Source organism: Geotrypetes seraphini, chromosome 1 (genome assembly GCF_902459505.1).
Source record: "Geotrypetes seraphini chromosome 1, aGeoSer1.1, whole genome shotgun sequence".
NCBI lineage: Eukaryota > Metazoa > Chordata > Amphibia > Gymnophiona > Dermophiidae > Geotrypetes > Geotrypetes seraphini.
Genome location: NC_047084.1, coordinates 198,448,959 through 198,467,823, shown reverse-complemented (window position 1 = coordinate 198,467,823; position 18,865 = coordinate 198,448,959). Strand labels below are relative to the sequence as shown.

Below are 18,865 nucleotides of genomic sequence, written 5' to 3'. Positions count from 1 at the left end.
AAAAAAGTCTAGGCATGCTGCTTATGCAATGGCAGCCAAATAATCCTTTACTTCAGCTGGAGTAAGCCTTTTAAATCCGGTCTCATTGCAGATACCAACTTCTATGTTGTCTTCTGTCATTTGCCCCTCAAAGCTTTCCTTTAATGTTAAGATAGCTGTGTAGACTCCAATTTCTAATGCAAGCTGAGGCTGCCCATAATCCTGATGCCCCAAACATTTGTAAGGCTTGAACTTGCTACTACAGTATTTGGGTTTCTAAAAGAGAGTATAGGAGGTCCTAAATGATTAAGGGCTCCTTTTACTAAGCCGCGCTAGCGGTTTAACGCGCATAATAGCATGCGCTAAACCACCAGCCACGCTAGCCACTACCACCTCCTCTTAAAGGCGATAGTTTTTGGCCAGCGCAGGGGTTAGCGCGTGATGAAAAGACGCGTGCATTAACCTCGCTAGCACAGCTTAGTAAAAGGAGCCCTATGATAATAATATCAACTACAATATGAAATGATATAGGTCATAGCGAATACATAGGTAGCAATTTCTTCTTTAAAATGTAATAGAATATCCCAGAGGATATTCAGACAAAAATCATTAATCCATATCAAAAGGCCATTTATAAAAAATATTTAAAGAAAAAAATCGTCTGTTTGTTTTGTTCACTATTCAAAGCAATAATTTTTAACTAGCACCCAAGGGAAAGAAGCATCAGAATCTCGCTTGGAAAGGGATCATGGGGCCTCTTATAGCTCATGCTATCACAGTACCCACTTCACCAATCCTCGTCTATTGTAATCATTTGCTTCTTCCCCCCACCCTTCCTATTATAGATAAACTTTATTCAAACAAAAAAGTCCTTTTAAAATTCTTTTCACTCTTTCATCTACAGCCGTAATTTATTGTAGGCTACATCAATTGTGATGTAGCCCACAATTGGATAGCTGAAATTTTAAAAGCGTGTGTGCAGCGATTATATTCAAGGCCAATTCACATGACAAAGTGAAGGTACAAGCATGCAACGCTGTGGATGAAAGAATGAAAAGTAAGCCGGGTAGTATTTTTTTTTTTTCAGTTCAAACATTTTATTGAGTTTATAATAAAGCAAAAAAGCATACTACAAGATCAAAGGATGCATAATACAAATACAATTGATAAATAAATACATGGAGCTCGATTACATCCAAAGATCAAGGAACAAGACAAAATATAAGGGAGAGGAAAGTAAGGGAAGAAATCGTACAGAAAAAGAAGTAAAGAGTCATAGCTCGTCAATCATACATAAACACTAACAATATATAACAAAGAGCCATGAGTGTAACAAGAACCCTGGTAGTCCAAACTGGATGTCATTAGGAAGAGACAGACAGCAAGTAACAATAGGAAAAGCAGCTGAGAAAGAAGTAAGGTAGCAGTAACTCAAACGGTTGATCATAGTCCGTGATTAATTAACCAGTGGTTTGACATGGCAATATAGAGTATTCCAATAGCGGAGTCCACATTTTGTTAAATCGGTCAAGTGCATAAGAACATAAGCATAAGAACATAAGCAGTGCCTCCGCCGGGTCAGACCATAGGTCCATCCTGCCCAGCAGTCCGCTCCCGCGGCGGCCCAAACAGGTCACGACCTGTCTGAATCACCAGAAGGGGCCCCTTGCCACCTTGGTTTCTCATTAAAGTCCTATCTTCCCATCAAAGTCCTCACCCTTCTATCTTGCCCATGCACGACCTGGTTGGCTTTCTATACTTATTACCTGGTTAGCTTTCTATACTTGTGTTACATCACAGCACCTCTCTCAGTATTCCACGATCCCTTTATCCCTCAGGAATCCGTCCAATCCCTGTTTGAATCCCTGTACCGTACTCTGCCTGATTACTTCTTCCGGTAGCGCATTCCAAGTGTCCACGACCCTTTGGGTGAAGAAAAACTTCCTTGCATTTGTTTTGAACCTATCTCCCTTCAGTTTCTCCGAATGCCCCCTCGTACCTGTTGTCCCCCTCAGTCTGAAGAATCTGTCCCTATCCACCCTCTCTATGCCCCTCATGATCTTGAAGGTCTCTATCATATCTCCCCTGAGCCTCCTTTTTTCCAGAGAGAAGAGCCCCAGCCTATCCAACCTCTCGGCGTATGGGCAGTGTTCCAGCCCTTTTACCAGTTTCGTTGCTCTCCTTTGGACTCTCTCAAGTACCGCCATGTCTTTCTTGAGGTGCGGCGACCAATACTGAACGCAGTATTCCAGATGTGGACGCACCATCGCTCGATACAATGGCATGATGACTTCCCGCGTCCTGGTTGTTATGCCCCTCTTTATGATGCCCAGCATCCTGTTGGCTTTTTTTGAGGCTGCTGCGCACTGTGCAGATGGCTTCAGTGATGCATCCACCAGCACACCCAAGTCTCTCTCAAGTCTGCTATCTCCCAACAATGCCCCCCCAATTTGTAGTTGAACAACGGGTTCTTTTTTCCTATATGCATGACCTTGCATTTTTCCACGTTAAAGCGCATTTGCCATTTGTTTGCCCAGTCTTCCAGCTTGTCCAGGTCCCTTTGCAGGTCCTCACACTCTTCCCTGGACCTAACTCTGCCGCACAGTTTGGTATCGTCTGCAAATTTTATAACCTCGCACTTTGCCTCCTTTTCCAGGTCATTGATAAATATGTTGAAGAGTAACGGCCCCAGCACCGATCCCTGTGGCACACCGCTCGTGACTCCCCGCCAGTCAGAATATTGGCCCTTTACTCCAACCCTCTGCAGTCTACCTGACAACCAGTGCTTGATCCATCTGTGCACATCCCCTCCCACCCCGTGGTTCCACAGCTTCCTAAGCAGCCTTTCATGTGGCACCTTGTCGAAAGCCTTTTGAAAATCGAAATAAATGATGTCTATGGGTTCCCCATTGTCCACCCGACTGCTTATTCCCTCAAAGAAGTACAGAAGGTTCGTTAGGCACGACCTTCCCTTACAGAATCCGTGCTGGCTAGTTCTCAGTAGGCCATTCCTCTCGATGTGTTCGCAAATGCCGTCCTTGATCATAGCTTCCACCATCTTCCGTATAATTGAAGTCAGGCTCACCGGCCTGTAGTTCCCGGGTCACCCCTCGATCCCTTCTTGAAGATAGGTGTGACATTCGCCAATTTCCAGTCCTCTGGTACCTCTCCAGTTTTCAAGGATAGGTTGCAAACATGCTGGATTGTGCCCGCTATTTCTTGTCTTAATTCCTTCAGAACCCTTGGGTGGATCCCGTCCGGGCCCGGTGATTTGCCGCATTTTAACCTGTCTATCTGTTTGAGAGCGTTCTGCAGCTACACGTTCAAATTTAGCTATCAAGCATACTGAATTCCACCAGACGCTACGTTCCACTTTAGCTAAATTTTTCCAATTAGATAAAATAATTTTAATAGCTATCAGGAGCAACAAATGGAGTAAATTATTTGCATCATCAGAAAGCCCTAGATGCCTAATTCATCCCCAAGTATGAGTATGGAAAAAGTGAGGGGCGACGTTATTGGTAATATCGCGCAGATGTCCAACCAAATTGCCTTCCAAAAGTCATGCAATAACGGGCATTCTAGTAGCATATGACGTAGAGAACCAGTGTCTTGGTTCCAGGACCAACATTTGCTCTCCGCATTAGTATTGAGTTTATATAATTTCAGAGGAGTCCAATACGCTCTATGCATCAGAAAGAAAAACGTCTGCCTATATGTGGAAGAGCGACATATTTTCGAAATCCTGGTCCAAGTGGTAGGCCACACCTCAGTAGCAATTTCCATGTCCACATCCCGTAACCAACTAGACTCCAGAGCTGTTAATTGCTGGATTTTCTCGGATCTTATCCACTTATACCACTGAGATGCTGCTTTACGATGTTGCGATACAGTGGAACTAACTTGGAGAATATCAGGAATTGCACCCAGCAAGGTCTTATATTTTAAAACCAACTTTAATGAATGTTGTAATTGAAGCCATTGGTAGTAACACGTAGGTGGTAACTTGTAGAGCAATGACAATGTATGAAAAGGAATCCACTCATCTCCATCCAATAATTGATGAATTCTCCACACGCCCGCTTGCTGCCACCGTTTCAAGCAATAGAGGCATTCTGTATTTTAATATCAGGATTGTGCCAGATGGGAGCATGAAGAGTCGACAACAAAGGAATTTGTAATGAGCTTTCATTGATATGAACAACTTGTTTCATAGAGGTGTATATATATTCATTAGCACATACTGACTTATCTTTCTTGATACAAGGTAGTGAGGGCAAGGAGAAACGGCCATAATTTTCTTTTTCAACTTGACACCAGATAGTATTGAGGTCAGACGAAACATCATGTAGTAACCAACGAACAGCTTGTCGCATGAGAAAGGCACAATGATAGTCGTAAAAGTCCGGGAAATTCACTCCCCCGTCAGCTTTATTATTCTTCAACTTCTTCAAGGCAATCCGCGGAGTACTTTTTTTCCAAAGAAACTGAGACAGAGCCGTATCTATCTTTTTGTAGAAGGAAATCGGCAGGAAGAACGGAAGCATGCTTAGAGTGTAAGTAATCTTGGGCGTGAGGGTCATCTTAATGGCTTCTAATCTCCCCCACCAAGTTAGATTCAAAGGCGACCATTGAAGAGTGAGCGACTGAATCAGTTTCATTATATGGGACATGCTTAGTTCAATAGTTTGGTCTATAGTGTTTCCAAATTGAACACCAAGGTATTTTAACTTATGAGGCGACCACTGAAAATTGAAAGCCGCAACATCCGACTTTAGGATGAGGTTACTCAAGGGCATAAGTTCCGTTTTAGAAATGTTGAGCTTATAGCCAGATTCCTGTGCATAACTCTCTATGGTTGACATCAAGGGTATCAAAGAAGCAGGAGTTGTGTATACGAGAACATCGTCTGCATATGCGGAAAATTTAACTTCAGTTGAACCACACTTAATACCTTCAATATCAGAATTGTGACGTATAGAAAGTAGGAGAGGTTCTAGAGCCAGATTAAAAAGTAATGGTGATAATGGGCAACCTTGTCTCGTGCCTCTCGTAGGATGGAATGAAGTGGAATATGTCCCATTGATTCGTACATTAGTAGTAGGGGCAGTATATAGAACTCTGATCATTTTAATAAACTCCCGTCCAAATCCAAACCATTGTAGAGAATCAAACATGAAATCCCATTCTACCCTATCAAATGCTTTCTCTGCATCTAATGCTAATGCGACCATCGGTATATTGTTGTGGGTAGCATATTGAATTACATTGGCGAACATCCTGGTGTTATCACTTGAAAGTCTGCCTGTCATGAAGCCATTTTGTTCTATCCCAATCAATTTGTGCAACACATGTTGTAATCTAGTAGCCAGTATCTTAGCATATATCTTCGTATCCACGTTGATTAGTGATAGAGGACGATAGTTGGATATACATAGCGGATCTTTTCCAGGCTTAGGGAGGACGATTATACTTGCTTCTGTGAATGAGCCAGCCACCCGACCTGACTCTATAATGTAGTCATATAGGGCAAGTAGATGAGGAATCAATAAGTCTTGAAAAGCGCTATAGAATTCCGAGGTTAGGCCATCCAGTCCAGGTGATTTCTTTTTAGCCATGGATTTGAGTGCAAGCTGGATGTCATCCATCGAGATAGGCCCAGAAAGAGCACTGTTATCCTCCATCGAGATAGTAGGATGCAGCAAGTTATCATTCAACATGGTCTTTGATGGCACAGAAGTTCTCTCAGAGGTATAAAGGCATTGATAAAATTGCTGAAAACAGGATGGTATTCGATTCGGATCAGAGGTTGTATGTCCATCAGGGTCAGCAATCGTGTGTATATTTAGTCTCTCTTCCCTAATCTTTAAGTAGTTTGCTAAAGCATGTCCATTCTGGTTATTATCACAATAGTAGCTAGCCTCTTTCATGAAGATTGCATTGCCAGATTTTCTGCTGAGATCAAGTTATAATTCAGCCGAGCTTGATGTAATTTTGTTAGAGTAAGCATATCCGAAGGGTTAGCTTGGTGGCATATTTCTAGATCCTTAATTAGTCTGACACAATCATTAAGTTGTTTATCCAGGACTTTCTTTTTGGATGCCTGAAATGATATGATGACGCCTCTAATGTAAGCTTTAAACGCATCCCACAAACACGTCCAAGATGTATCTTCAGGCTTATTGAAGGTAAAGAATTCAGGAATAGCTTTGCGTATACTTTCAGTAAAGGTAGGATCCAGTAGAAGAGAGTTATTAAATCTCCAAGTGTTGTTTCTGTTGCTGACATTAAGATCCGACAAGGATAATTCAATATAAGCATGGTCAAATACCGATATTTCACCAATGTCAGAATGTGCTAAATTATTGATAAGGTTGTTGCTGATCAGAAAAAAGTCAATTCTAGAATAAGAGTTGTGAGGGGGGGAGTAGAAAGAATATTGTCGTTCATCTCTATGCATCAATCGCCAAGCATCGACATTCTTCAGTTGGGTTATCATGTTATGTAAACTATGCCAAGCATTCGTTGGCTTGTGTGCAGCCAATGATTTTCTATCGGCTACAGGATCTAACACTAAGTTAAAGTCACCAACCACAATTTGTGTCTGAGATTTATCTTCAAGCAGAGCCATTTGAATCTCAGTGAAAAAGTCAGGTTTGTCCAAGTTGGGTGCATAGACATTTAGTAACGAAAGTGAGGTGTGGCCTATCAGCAATTTAATTTTGATCCAGCGACCCTCAGCATCAGTAGATTGAGACAGTATTTGGATATCAGGAAGTGATCTTAATAGAATTGCTGTACCATTCCTTTTCTGTGAAGCAGGCGAAAATATGACTGGTAGAGACCATCCAGTTTTCAGTTTGGCCGACTCAGAGGCATTAAGATGCGTTTCTTAGAAACAAACTATGTAAGGAGATTTCTTCGAGATATAGTCGGGTAGTATTTTAATATTTAAGTTCAGGTTTATATTTATAGCACCAGAGGATTGAAATGAGTGGAGTTGGGTAATTTTTGATATAAATCATGATTAACTATTTTTCTGTTTTATTTTCAGACGTGTGATAGGGACCCCCCCCCCCCCCCCCGAGGCAGGTCTTTTGACCGAAATGCTGGGAGGATCCATGCGACAACTGTTCCTTTGTATCAGCGTCGCTGTTCCTGTGCATCAGCGTCAGGAGTTTTCAATTGCAAACAGCGCTGGGGTCCCGCGGACCAGATAAGTGAAATCTTACAAGTTGGTGTTATTATTATTGAGAAACGTTTTCATATAAATTAATTTGAACATTTTCAATTATTTTTACAACACATGACTGTCTTGACACATCTAGAAAATAATTTTAAAAGGACTCTTTTGTTTGAATAAAGTTTATTTATAATAGGAAGGGTGGGAGAAGAAGCAAATGATTACAATAGATGAGGATTGGTGAATTGGATACTGTAATAATAAGAATCTCAGAGACCTGGTGGAAGGAGGACAATCGATCAATTGGACAGTGTTACCAGGGTACAAATTATATCACAATAATAGATTAGATGAAATTGGAGGGGGAGGGGACTGAATCAAACAAAATAAGCATTCTGTATGACATAGAAAGCAACATGAAATCCAAATGGATAGAAATTCCATGTGTGAAAAGGAATATACAGGTTTAGCAGTACTTCTGTTTCCCAGAACAGAATGAGCAGAGAGATAAAATGTTTACAGAGATTAGGAAAGCTGGCAAATTGGGCAACAGCATAATAATGACGGTTTCAATTACCTTAAATCTACAGGAAAGAGTTGGAAATATCAAAGAAAAATGTTAAAGCAACTCCCTTACTAAGAAGACAGAGAGGCTGGCCACCACACTATAAAAAGTGAAGGAAATAGACCTCAAAGGCACACAGGAGTGTCTCAAGAAGCCCACGGCTGCATCAAAGTAAGCTCACTGTCATCATAGGCCAAAAAACTCCACTTGTAACAATAAGCCAGCCAATCTTTTTCATTAGCAGGAATATAAAATGCTGCAGTCTCTCTTACAAAAAATTAGAACAGCATACCAAATATATCCGAATAGCATACAGTTGACGTATCTGCACATAGTTCATGAGTCTGCCACCTCAATCCTCTGCTGTCAATTCCATGCTGTACAATTTTTTTTTTTTTTTTTTTTAATATTTTATTTATAACATTTTACAATATTACCAAGCATATACATCTTGTACAGAAAAGTGAGATCAAACTACATATTAAACTATAATTCCAAAATTAATATTTGCTACAAGGAAATACCAATCTAGCTGTTCTCACACTAGTCCTCAATATTATTGGATCCTTTATTAAGAGCAGAACTTATATACATCAAATTAATTAAGCAAGAAAAATCCTTGTCTAACTAAAGTGCGGGGAACTAATTTCTCATAGGCGTTATTACGTTGTTATTCCTTTTTCAAGACATTTCATTGAGAGAAAACTAATCAATTGAGATGGCTCTGTAAATATATATTTCAATGATAAATATCTAACTACACATTTACATGGATATCTCAAGAAAAAACTACCCCCTATTTGAGTCACTCCAGGTTTTAAAATTAAAAATTATTTCCTTCTTTTTTGAGTCTCTCTGGAGACATCAGGGAAAATCTGAATATGTTGCCCCAGGAAGTCTTTAGACCTATTTTTAAAGAAAAGTTTTAATATCCAATCCTTGTCTGGAGCCAAAGCCACAGACAACAAGAGAGTAGCTGGAACCGCCAACTCTCTATCTGATTGTTCCAATATTGCTGAAATGTCCAATGACCTCTCCCGGGGTTCCTCCATGTTTTCTTCTTTGAATTGGGGCTTAGCAGGTAAGTAATACACTCTTGTAAGAGGAGGTAAGGAATTTTCAGGAATTTCCAAAATTTCCATAAAATATCTTTTCACCATTTCTCTGGGAGAAGTTGACAGGATCTTTGGAAAATTTATAAATCTCAAATTATTTATTCGACCATTATTCTCCTGCATTTCCAACTTCTTCCTGAGTAATATATTATCTTTTACCAACATATCTTGATTTTGTTTTAATAACATTAACTCCTTATTTGTATCTTGTGACTCTGTTTTAAATTGTAACATATCCTGCTTTAAAACTTTTATTTCTTCCTTTTGTTCTTTTACATGCTGTACAATTTTGATTCCAAACTTAACAATCCCAGCGGGAGACCCCATTTCGCCAAGGCGTCTTGGAGGGAGAGGAACCCCGCAGCAAAACATACAGCACTTGTTAGAACAGCTTCCTTTATTCCCCAATATTAATTGGATAAATGTTATATCAAGGAGTGCCATGAAGGTAAAAATTCCTAGACATAATGACTGCTTCTTGGAGCAACTGGTCTAGGAACTGACAAGAGGGGGAGCTATTTTAGATTTGGTCCTTATTGGAATGCAGGGCCTAGTACGAGAGGTAACTATTGGGTCTGCAGGGAAATAGTGATCATAACATGATCAAATTTGATCTATCTAGGGTGACATCATTAAAAAAATCTACTGAAGCAGCATTTAATTTTCAAAAGGATAAATATGATAAAATGAAGAAAAAGGTTAAAAAGAAGCTAAAAAAGAATATGAAAAGAAACTTGTCAAAAAGGCAAAAACTCACAGTAACAATATTTTTAGGTATATCAGAAGCAGAAAACCTGTGAGAGAATCCATGGGACCATTGGATGATCAAGGAGTAAAAGGGGCTCAGGGAGGTTAAGGCCATAGCGGAGAGACTGCATGAATTCTTTGCTTCAGTCTTTACAGAAGAAGATGTAAGAGATCTACCTGAACTGGAAATGGTTTTCAAGGGTATTGATATGGAGGGACTGAAAGAAATCTCAGTGAACCTGGAAGATGTATTAAGCCATATTGACAAAATAAAGAGTGATAAATCTCCTGGACCAGATGGTATATATACAAGGGTACTGAAAAAACTCAAACATGAAATTTCTGATCTGATATTAGCAATCTGTAAACTGTCATTAAAATCATCTGTAGTACCTAATGATTGGAGTGTGGTCAATGTTATGCCAATTTTTAAAAAGAGTACCAGGGGAGATCCAGGAAATTACAGACCAGTAAACCTGACTTCAGTGTTGGGAAAGGGAGTGGTGTGACTGGGTTTACATCCCATCACAGGAACATAAGGATCACAGGTCACCCCCATCCATTTGTGGAATAGTCCCTGGGGAGAGGGAAATGACTGGGAGGATTGTGGTACTGTTTGGGAGGTACTAGTCATAAAGAGAGACTAGGAAGTGGTGGCAGGACCCAGATCTCCCTTATCCTTCTGTATGGAGATGCCTTGGTTGGAGTTGCTGGTGATGAAAGACAGTTCAGAAGAGAGAATGGACTGATTTGCATCTGAAGTAACTGATTTGCATATTTATTTGCATATGTAATAACTACAGAGATAAAAGGACTCTGAAACTGGTAAGAGACCCTAAGGACTGGGGAAAGACCCAGGAAAGGGAAGAAAGTCCTTTCTCCTAGTTATAGGACTCCAAGAGGTCTCTGGGTGAGTATCCTCTCACTCTAAGGAAGAAAGGAGACCCTATTCAAGACTATCCAGACAAAAAGAGCATATTGCAGAGCCCTGGGATACCAGGACTCAAGGATGACCCTCGAGAAAAGGAATGAGAGTATTCAAGCTTGAAAACCAGTTGTACCCAGTGAAGACTGAGTGGCTAGAAGAGTCTCTAGAAACCAAGGGGCCAATATCTTCAGGGAGAGTGACTAGAAGAGTTCTTAGACAGCTGTGCACAGTGTGACATTTCCGCTCCCTGAGATGATCATGTCAGAGTAAAACCCCATAGTAAACCCTTTGACCAAGACCAGAGACTGACTGAGAATGATCAGGCAGGTGATCATGAAAGCAGAGCTGCCTATCCTGAGCCATCTGAACCTGAGCAGGAGCCAGAATACAGGTTAGCTCCACGTCTTAGTAAGAAACCCAGCTCCCTTAAGAGGTTTAATCAGGCTCCCTGTTGTATTCTGCCCAGCAACCTGGGGGGGAGCCAAAGAGCACGAAAGCTAGGAACACAGACACCTAGAACATGGAGTGGCACAAACTCTCTTAAACAGCTCTCCAAGGCAGTAAGGCAGGCTGCACATGAGGACCTGGCAGAGAAGGTTCTCCGGGCCAGGCAAAGGCCAGACCTCGCACAGGAGCCTATGGAATGGGAGGATTCCATTGACCAGAATCAGCAGAGCAGTTGGGTGTTCCAGAAAACATGGACACGGCCGAAGGGAATATGCCTGAAGCTGCAAATGTGGAAGACATGGATGTGAGCTTGGCAGTCTCTCACTAAGGACTGAAGGTACTGGGGGCTATAAGGATATAGCTGTGAAGACTGTTTGCTGGAAAACTATTTTTTTTTTGTGTGGAAAAGTTTTGGTTCTACTAAAAACCCAAGCTGAGAGCAGTGCTGCAGCAGCATTCAACCTTGATTACATTGCTGCACTCCAGCTGTGCAAAAGCCAGGAGAAACTGAAGGAAGTTTTTCTTTTGGGCTTGTGGAGCAGTTTCCCTGTTACCTGGTTAACTTTAAGGGACTTACAGAATTGGGGTAGGATCCCCGAAGATCTATGGGTTGTGATTCTGTGGGAGCTTGTTAAAGCTATTTAATAAAGGGGAACCAGCAATTCTGTTGCCCAACAGTGAGAAGGACTGGAGACTAGCTATTGCTGGAATGACAAGAGCTTGCAGTAATGCCTTACTTTTCTTTTCATGTTTGAAGTTTGCTTTGCAATGTGAAATATAAGTGCCTGGTGAAGAAACAGGAGTATATGCTGAAAAGTCCAGGACTCAAGAATATTCTTGAGGACTTTTCCTTTTTGGGACTAGTTTTGTTTTCTCTTGCTGAGTGTGTGGTTCAGTGCTGGGTGAAACCACTAGAACCTTTATTGTGAACTTACCTAATATAAGAACTGCTGTTCTTCCATTGAACTGTTTGGAGGATAGAAACCTTTTTTTTCTATTGAGCAAAAGGAAGATTGTGCGCTAGTGCTTCCTTGTATGATTTTGGTTTTCTAATTTTTGTTCTTTGATGACAAATTAAACTTTGGACATTTTTGATTTGACTTGGCTCACTGTGCTTTAGTGTAACGAAGCCCAGAGTATTGGGACACCAGTGAGGTCTTCCACTTTGGGGGGCCACGCCAGGGTCATGCTGCCGCCTGTCGGTGGTCCTCCACAAGCTTCCAGAGACCCCAGCAGGTGACAACAGGCAGAGTGAGAGTGACCAGTGGGAAGAAGATCCATGTGGACCTATAAACTGGCAGAACCAGTGATCAGTGGCAGGAAGGTCCATGGGGACCTGTGCACCACCAGAGCATGAGTGACCAGTGGTGAGAAGATCCACATGGACCAGTGCACCAGCAGGGCTAGAGCGGTCAGTAGCAGGAAGGTCCATGGGGACCTGTGCACCAGCAGAGCGAAGATATTCCAGAGTGTCCATCATTTGAAAGGTGCGAAACACATGGGCTCAGTCTACACTTTAGGATAGGCGGCGGGAAGTATAAGAAGATTGCCCGAAAGAACCTGGATGACCATAACTAACCATAAGTGGAGCGTTAAGAGATCCTTTTACATGTTCGGAAATTTTAGGACCCTTAATTAATTTCAAAAACTCTAAACCATCAAGTTCTTTAGTTGAATAAAGCTCAGAAGAATACAAGGATTTATAATATTTCAAAAACTGTTAAACTGTTACTTCTATTACACTGGCAGAGATTAAGACAGCATTGAAATCCTTTAGAGTTGGATCCACTCCAGGAGGTGATGGGTACACTGTGGAATTCTATAAATCATTTCAAAATACTTTATTGCCTTATCTATTAAATTTGTATCAGGTTCAACTGACTAAAGGTTATATTTCAGGCACTATGGCAGAGGCTTTAACAATAATTTTGCCAAAACCAAATAAAGACCCTTTGTTGATTTCAAATTACAGGCCAATTTCTTTGATTAATGTTGATGGAAAACTTCTGGCTAAGTTATTGGCTATACGCTTAGCTAAGGCTCTCCCTTATATCATAGGCATGCACCAAACAGGGTTCGTTGCTCAAAGACATTCCTCAAATAATACCAGGTTGGCTCTTCATATGTTGACTTTAACAAAATCAATGGATGACCCGGCCTTCTCTTTATCTTTGGATGCAGAAAAGGCATTATTTTAAGTTCTTGTAAACCGTGTCGAGCTCCATTCTCATGGAGATGATGCGGTATATAAACTTAAGGTTTAGATTAGATTAGATTAGATTTGATCAGGTAGCATGGACCTTTATGTACCAAGCAATGGATTGGTTTGGTGTGGGTTCTGGATTTATTCAAATGATCAAAGCGTTGTATAGCTCCCCTTCTGCTAGATTATATATAAATAATACATTTTCAGACTGTTTTCGTCTAGAGAGGGGAGTCAGACAGGGCTGTCTTTTATCTCCTCTGCTGTTTGATATTGAATTGGAACCCTTGTTATTGGCTATTCAACAAGTAGAGGAGATTCAAGGTATTCCTCATAGAGGTAGGGAATACAAAGTATCTGCTTATTTTTCTTTGCTGAATTCATTTTTTACTGAGTTAGTATTTTAGTATATTTTTAGTTGTATTTTTTGTGGTCTCATTATATGTACGTTCATTTGTAATCCGCCTAGTTGATAGGCGGAATAGAAATTTTTAAATAAATAAAATAAGGGCCTGTTTTACAAAGCCGCGCCCATAGAGATTTAAAGGGCTTTGGGGCTGTTGCGTGCACTTTGTAAAACAGGCCCCAAGTCATCTGCCTTGACCTCTCTGAAAACCGCCCCAAATATAAATGATATATTTTCTCTGCGTAGTGTGCTTTGCATTTTTTTAATCTTGTGGTTACCATTATGTTTTAATAAGATTATATTGTGTGCATAAGAAAAATGGATGGAAAAAATTACATTACAATTAGGGGGTGGAGCCATGGGTGGGTCTGGGGTGGAGCTTGGGAAGGGTACTCGTTTGGTATTTGTTAGACTTAGGGGGTACTTGGCTTGAAGAAGTTGAGAAACACTGGTCTACATAATACTGCCATGTATGGGATTTTTGCAAGCATCTTATATTCTGTTTTCTGTCCTAAAATTCTTCTTTTCTTATCCATTAGCTGAATAACTAAAATTTCTGTGACTTGCACAGTTGTGAAAACTCTCTCCACAGCTTTCTGCATTCTTCCAAGAAGTATTTACTTCAATTACCATCTTTGGATCAAGTGAAATTGGTTAAGACACAAAAAAGGGCATTTTGTTATGCAGGTTCAAGCCATGCAAAGTTATTTGTGTTTCTGAAGTTTATTGAAAACACAGTTTTTTTCCCGAGAGGTTTTATGATGTGAATTGAATCAGATTGGTTTGCAGTTATGTGTGTTAAATGTTATGGTAATATGTGGACTTTTATTGATAATGAAGGGCAGATTATGTATGTTTAATAGTAGAAGAGTTATTGCTAGGGAGGAGTATAATAGTTGGGGGGGGGGGGGTTTATAATTGTTTGAGCTTATCTATTATATTGCTAATCTTATTGTATTATGTAATGTTTTAGTACTCTAAACTGTTCTAGCACTTCATTTTGAGTGATATATCAAGTATTAAAATGAAATGAAATGAAATCACTTACTGGAAACCCGGGGCATCCGGAAGTGCACAGATGTCAACACAATGACATCACATCAATGTCTACGCATGTGCGAAGGCCCTACAGACGGGCCTTGAGTTGCTGGTGGGGGGTGCCACTTCGGGAAGACATTTCGGAGAGGAGAGGCCATGAGACACACATCCTGTAGGCATGCAGCCAGCGCCTCTCCGTCTTATGGCATACCTGAAATCTTGGGAGGCCCACAGTTTGCGATACACTGCTCTAGTGTATGCCTATTAATGTATTTCATTTCTCTTGTGCTGATAGCGTATCATAGCTATGTTCTTCCATGCTTCGTATTATGATATAATTTATACTCTGCTGACACATATTTCTGATATATGATCGCTGTACAGTGCTGTCAATATGTGTATTTCTGATACACTATCATGTTTCAATTTGCCATTTCCAAGCTTACCTCATCAATTGTATTTATACTTATATTTGGGCTTTTTATTACTGTTAAGCTGTAAACCAAACTAATCCCCTCCTTTACTAACGTGTAGCGTGAGTTTTAACGCCGGCAGCGGCGGTCAGTGCTCTGACGCTTGGAATGCTATGAGTGTTGGAGCAGTTAATGCTGCTGCTGGCGCTAAAACCCGCACTAAGCGTTAGTAAAGGAGAGGGGTAAGTTTATGCAGAGCTGTACCTGCTGTACACCCTCTTGGGTGAATCTCATCATAAAGGTGTTTAATGACTGTCAATAAATGAATAAACAAATAACTTACCACTATATACAGAGACAGATAAGAAAATCAAGCAAAAACCTTGATAAATCCAAGCCATCCTATCAACATAAACGGAAATGACAATGATAATCAACAAATAGCATTAATAATGATGCGCTTTATTATTTTATTTTACTGTTGGGAGGGTGGGTTTAAATATTATAACTTAAGTTGTATATGAAAGTTAATCAAGTGATATTGTATACGTTTAATTGGTATTGTCTGATACACTTGTTGTAAGATGTAAAATGAATAAAGAATTTAAAAAAAAAAAAAAAATCCTTACCCTCTTATTCTAGAATCTTAGGCCCAGATTCTCTAAACAGCGATGTTATTGGCAGCCGCCGATCGCATGTCAATCACATGACGGCACAGTTTAGAGAATCACACTTCTGGCAAAGGTAGCTGTTGGAAACATAGGCCAAGGTTTTCTTTCTTTTTTTTTATTTTAAATCTTTATTGATTTTTAATCTTTGATAGTGTAATACAAATGATAAATCAGAAATACTGTAGAACACACACTATTAACTATATAATTATACATTAAAACAATTATTTTCTCCCATCCTCATCTTCATTCTAAAAAAATAATACATATGATGTGAATACAATATTATAATTAAATAATTTAACTTTTCAAAAATAAATTTCCTTCCCCCCACCCACCCTCCCTGGATGTGTAAGGAAATCAATGAAAAAAAGAAAGAAATGTGCCCCTTACTATAATGTAACAAAATTAGTCAATGGGCTCCATATATCATTAAAGAGCTTTCATTCTTTCATATTTATATGTGGTACACACATTTACCCACCAAAAAGTGTAATTAATCCTGTCATAGTTTTTCCAATTGTGTGTGATTAATTGAACAGCGATTCCCGTCAATATCAGGAAAAGGCGACTTCTATATTTATCTAAAGTAGGCTTAAAATGTAGTAACGTGCCACAAATGACAGCTTCATATGATAAAGGAATAGAAGCTACAAGAATGAGATTAATTTGTCTCCATAGGGTTTTCATGGCCTGCATTTCCGGCGCCTACCTTTGACGCGAATCACACCTCCAGAAGCGCCTACTGGCACCTAATGCCACCTAACACACTTCCAGTGATAGCCACACCTACAGTGGCATTAGATGCCGGTAGATACCTTCGGAGGCGAGAGTCTGGCACCGTTTTTTTAGGCGACGGTACAAGCCTGAAAATCTTTTTTAAAGAGCTCAAATGGTATTTCCCTCTTAACTTAGGCACCGGTAAGGCACTTATTAGCACCTACGGATGCTAGGTTGCATAATTTTCAGTGGTGATAAACGGTTGTGTGCTCCTGAAAATGGGCAGAGAGCTACAAACAAGCAATTTAACCGGTCAGTGGCCATTTCTGGCTGGTTACATCATTTTGAATATTGACCAGAGGGTATGCTATAATTTACACATGTAACTTTGTGTCCCTGCAAATGCCCCTTCTAGACTCTGCCTATTTGAACTCCTATCCCCAAACTACACACTAGTGATGATATGCACATAGTTAGAGAATAGCATTTAGGTTGTATTCTAATTATTTATGCCTACTTTGAGTTCATTTTGAAAGCTGGAAATGGACTTACCATACTGATATTTGCCCTTAGTATGAAGCAGGGAAGTTTCAAGTTTAAGGGCTCCTTTTACGAAGGTGCGCTAAGCGTTTTAGCACACGCACCGGATTAGCGCGTGCTATAGTGCATGCTAGCCAAAAATCTACCGCCTGCTCAAAAGGAGGCAGAGACGGCTAGCGTGCGCGGCAATTTAGCACGCGTTATTCCGCGCGTTAAGGTGCTAGCGTGCCTTTGTAAAAGGAGCCCTAAGTTTTGATATACCACTCATCATAATACTGAGTGGGATACAATAAAAATGGGGGAAATAGAAAATATAAAAAAAGAGAGATTCATTATATAGACAGACATTAAATACAATAGGGTTAGATAGTTGTAGGGAAGAGAGAGGAACTAGAATATTTTTGATAGAACAGATGAAGAGAAAATCACATTAGGAACAAAGGGGTGGATAATAAAATATTTCTTAAATCAAGTTAAAATTGTTTTGTCTTAAAATATATCATTGGCATAATTGAATAAAAAATGTTTTGGCGGACTCCAGTAGGTAGATTTCACAGCAGACAGTTGTGTTCCTAGTAATCGATTCTAATGTTTATGGTCTGAGCTATCAACATTTGAATGCAGATTTACTTTGAAATGCCTTCTGCATATTTTTCCTACAACTTGTTAAATATGAGTACCACTTTCCTGATACACAGGTGCTTAGCATTCACTGTGAGGTATCAGTATTATTTTTCCACTCCTGTCTTTCCGAGGTTTCCCTTTGAAAATTAACTTGTGGGTCAGGGAGTTCAATGTCACATGGCCCAGCAAACCCCATAATTATTCTGTAAACTATCCCTAATTAAAAATTACTGAGTTCTGACATTCTATTTGCTTTTCCAATGCACCCAGTGGGAGTAAGAGTAATGAATTTGATATACTGACTTTCTGTGGTACTGCAAAAGTAGTTTACATATTACAGACAGGTACTTTCTCTGTCTCTAATGGGCTCACAATCTAAGGGGGGGTTGCACTCAAAGCAATGAAAGGTTAAATGACTTGCCAAGTGTCCCAAGAAGCTACAAGGATACTTATCTAGATAATATGAAGGAGAGGAGTCTATTCTATTAACGTACAAAACGTAAGTACGGGCGTTATGTCTCATGAAAGCAAATATTCATTTACCAATTTCAAAAAGTGATGGAAAAAGCCTCAGAAATTTGAGTCACTCTTGTACCAGTTAAGCATGCTATTTAATGACCTATGAAATCACTTCATTAGTGTACAAAAAACTTTAAAAAAATTGTTTAAATTCTTAGAAATTTCAAGATACAGAATTGTGCAAAATCTTAACGCTCGAATGAAAGAAAGGACTTATCTTTAAAGACAAATTCCCAAATGATTCTTGGTATAAGGATTATGTATGTTAATTACATTTAACCTAGTTCTACAGGTTCTGAGTCTACTCTACAAACCATTAGGCTACCCCTCCACTCCTTCTGTTTTGCATGGGCTCCATGGAATTAATAGTAAATTTCTCAGTCTCATGTTTTAAAAGACCTAATGCCCTGGAATTGGTAGCATGTAATTTTGCTACTACTTAGGTTTCTGCCAATTACTTGTGACCTAGATTGACACTTTGATTAGATGGACCAGTGGCCTGACCCAGTATGGATATTCTTATATTATTAAATCTGAGGGAGTGGAAGAGGGGTTCCAGTTATACCAATTTTTCTGGGAAATAGTCAAAAGCAGAACGTGATTGAAGAACATTAGAAATATTTCAACATTTATTTTAAAGAAGATAAATTTAGATCAACATAATAAATGTTCAGTACCTGAAAATCCTACTGAAGTGTCTCTTTATGCTCGAAAGGTTCTGTGTGAGGGAACTTTATGAATGGTGCTGTTTTAACTGTGAAGATGGA

At 39.8% G+C, this 18,865-nt stretch overlaps 1 protein-coding gene across 1 annotated transcript in view; it reads right to left on the bottom strand.

Moving 5' to 3' along the window:
• The window catches only part of LOC117366873 (plasma kallikrein-like), a 96,370-nt gene extending 80,945 nt beyond the window's left edge, over positions 1-15,425 (bottom strand). The window contains exon 1 of the mRNA XM_033958846.1: positions 15,368-15,425. Coding sequence (XP_033814737.1) covers positions 15,368-15,425 — 58 coding nt within the window. The remainder of the gene's footprint in view (positions 1-15,367) is intronic.
• Positions 15,426-18,865: the final 3,440 nt, after the last annotated feature.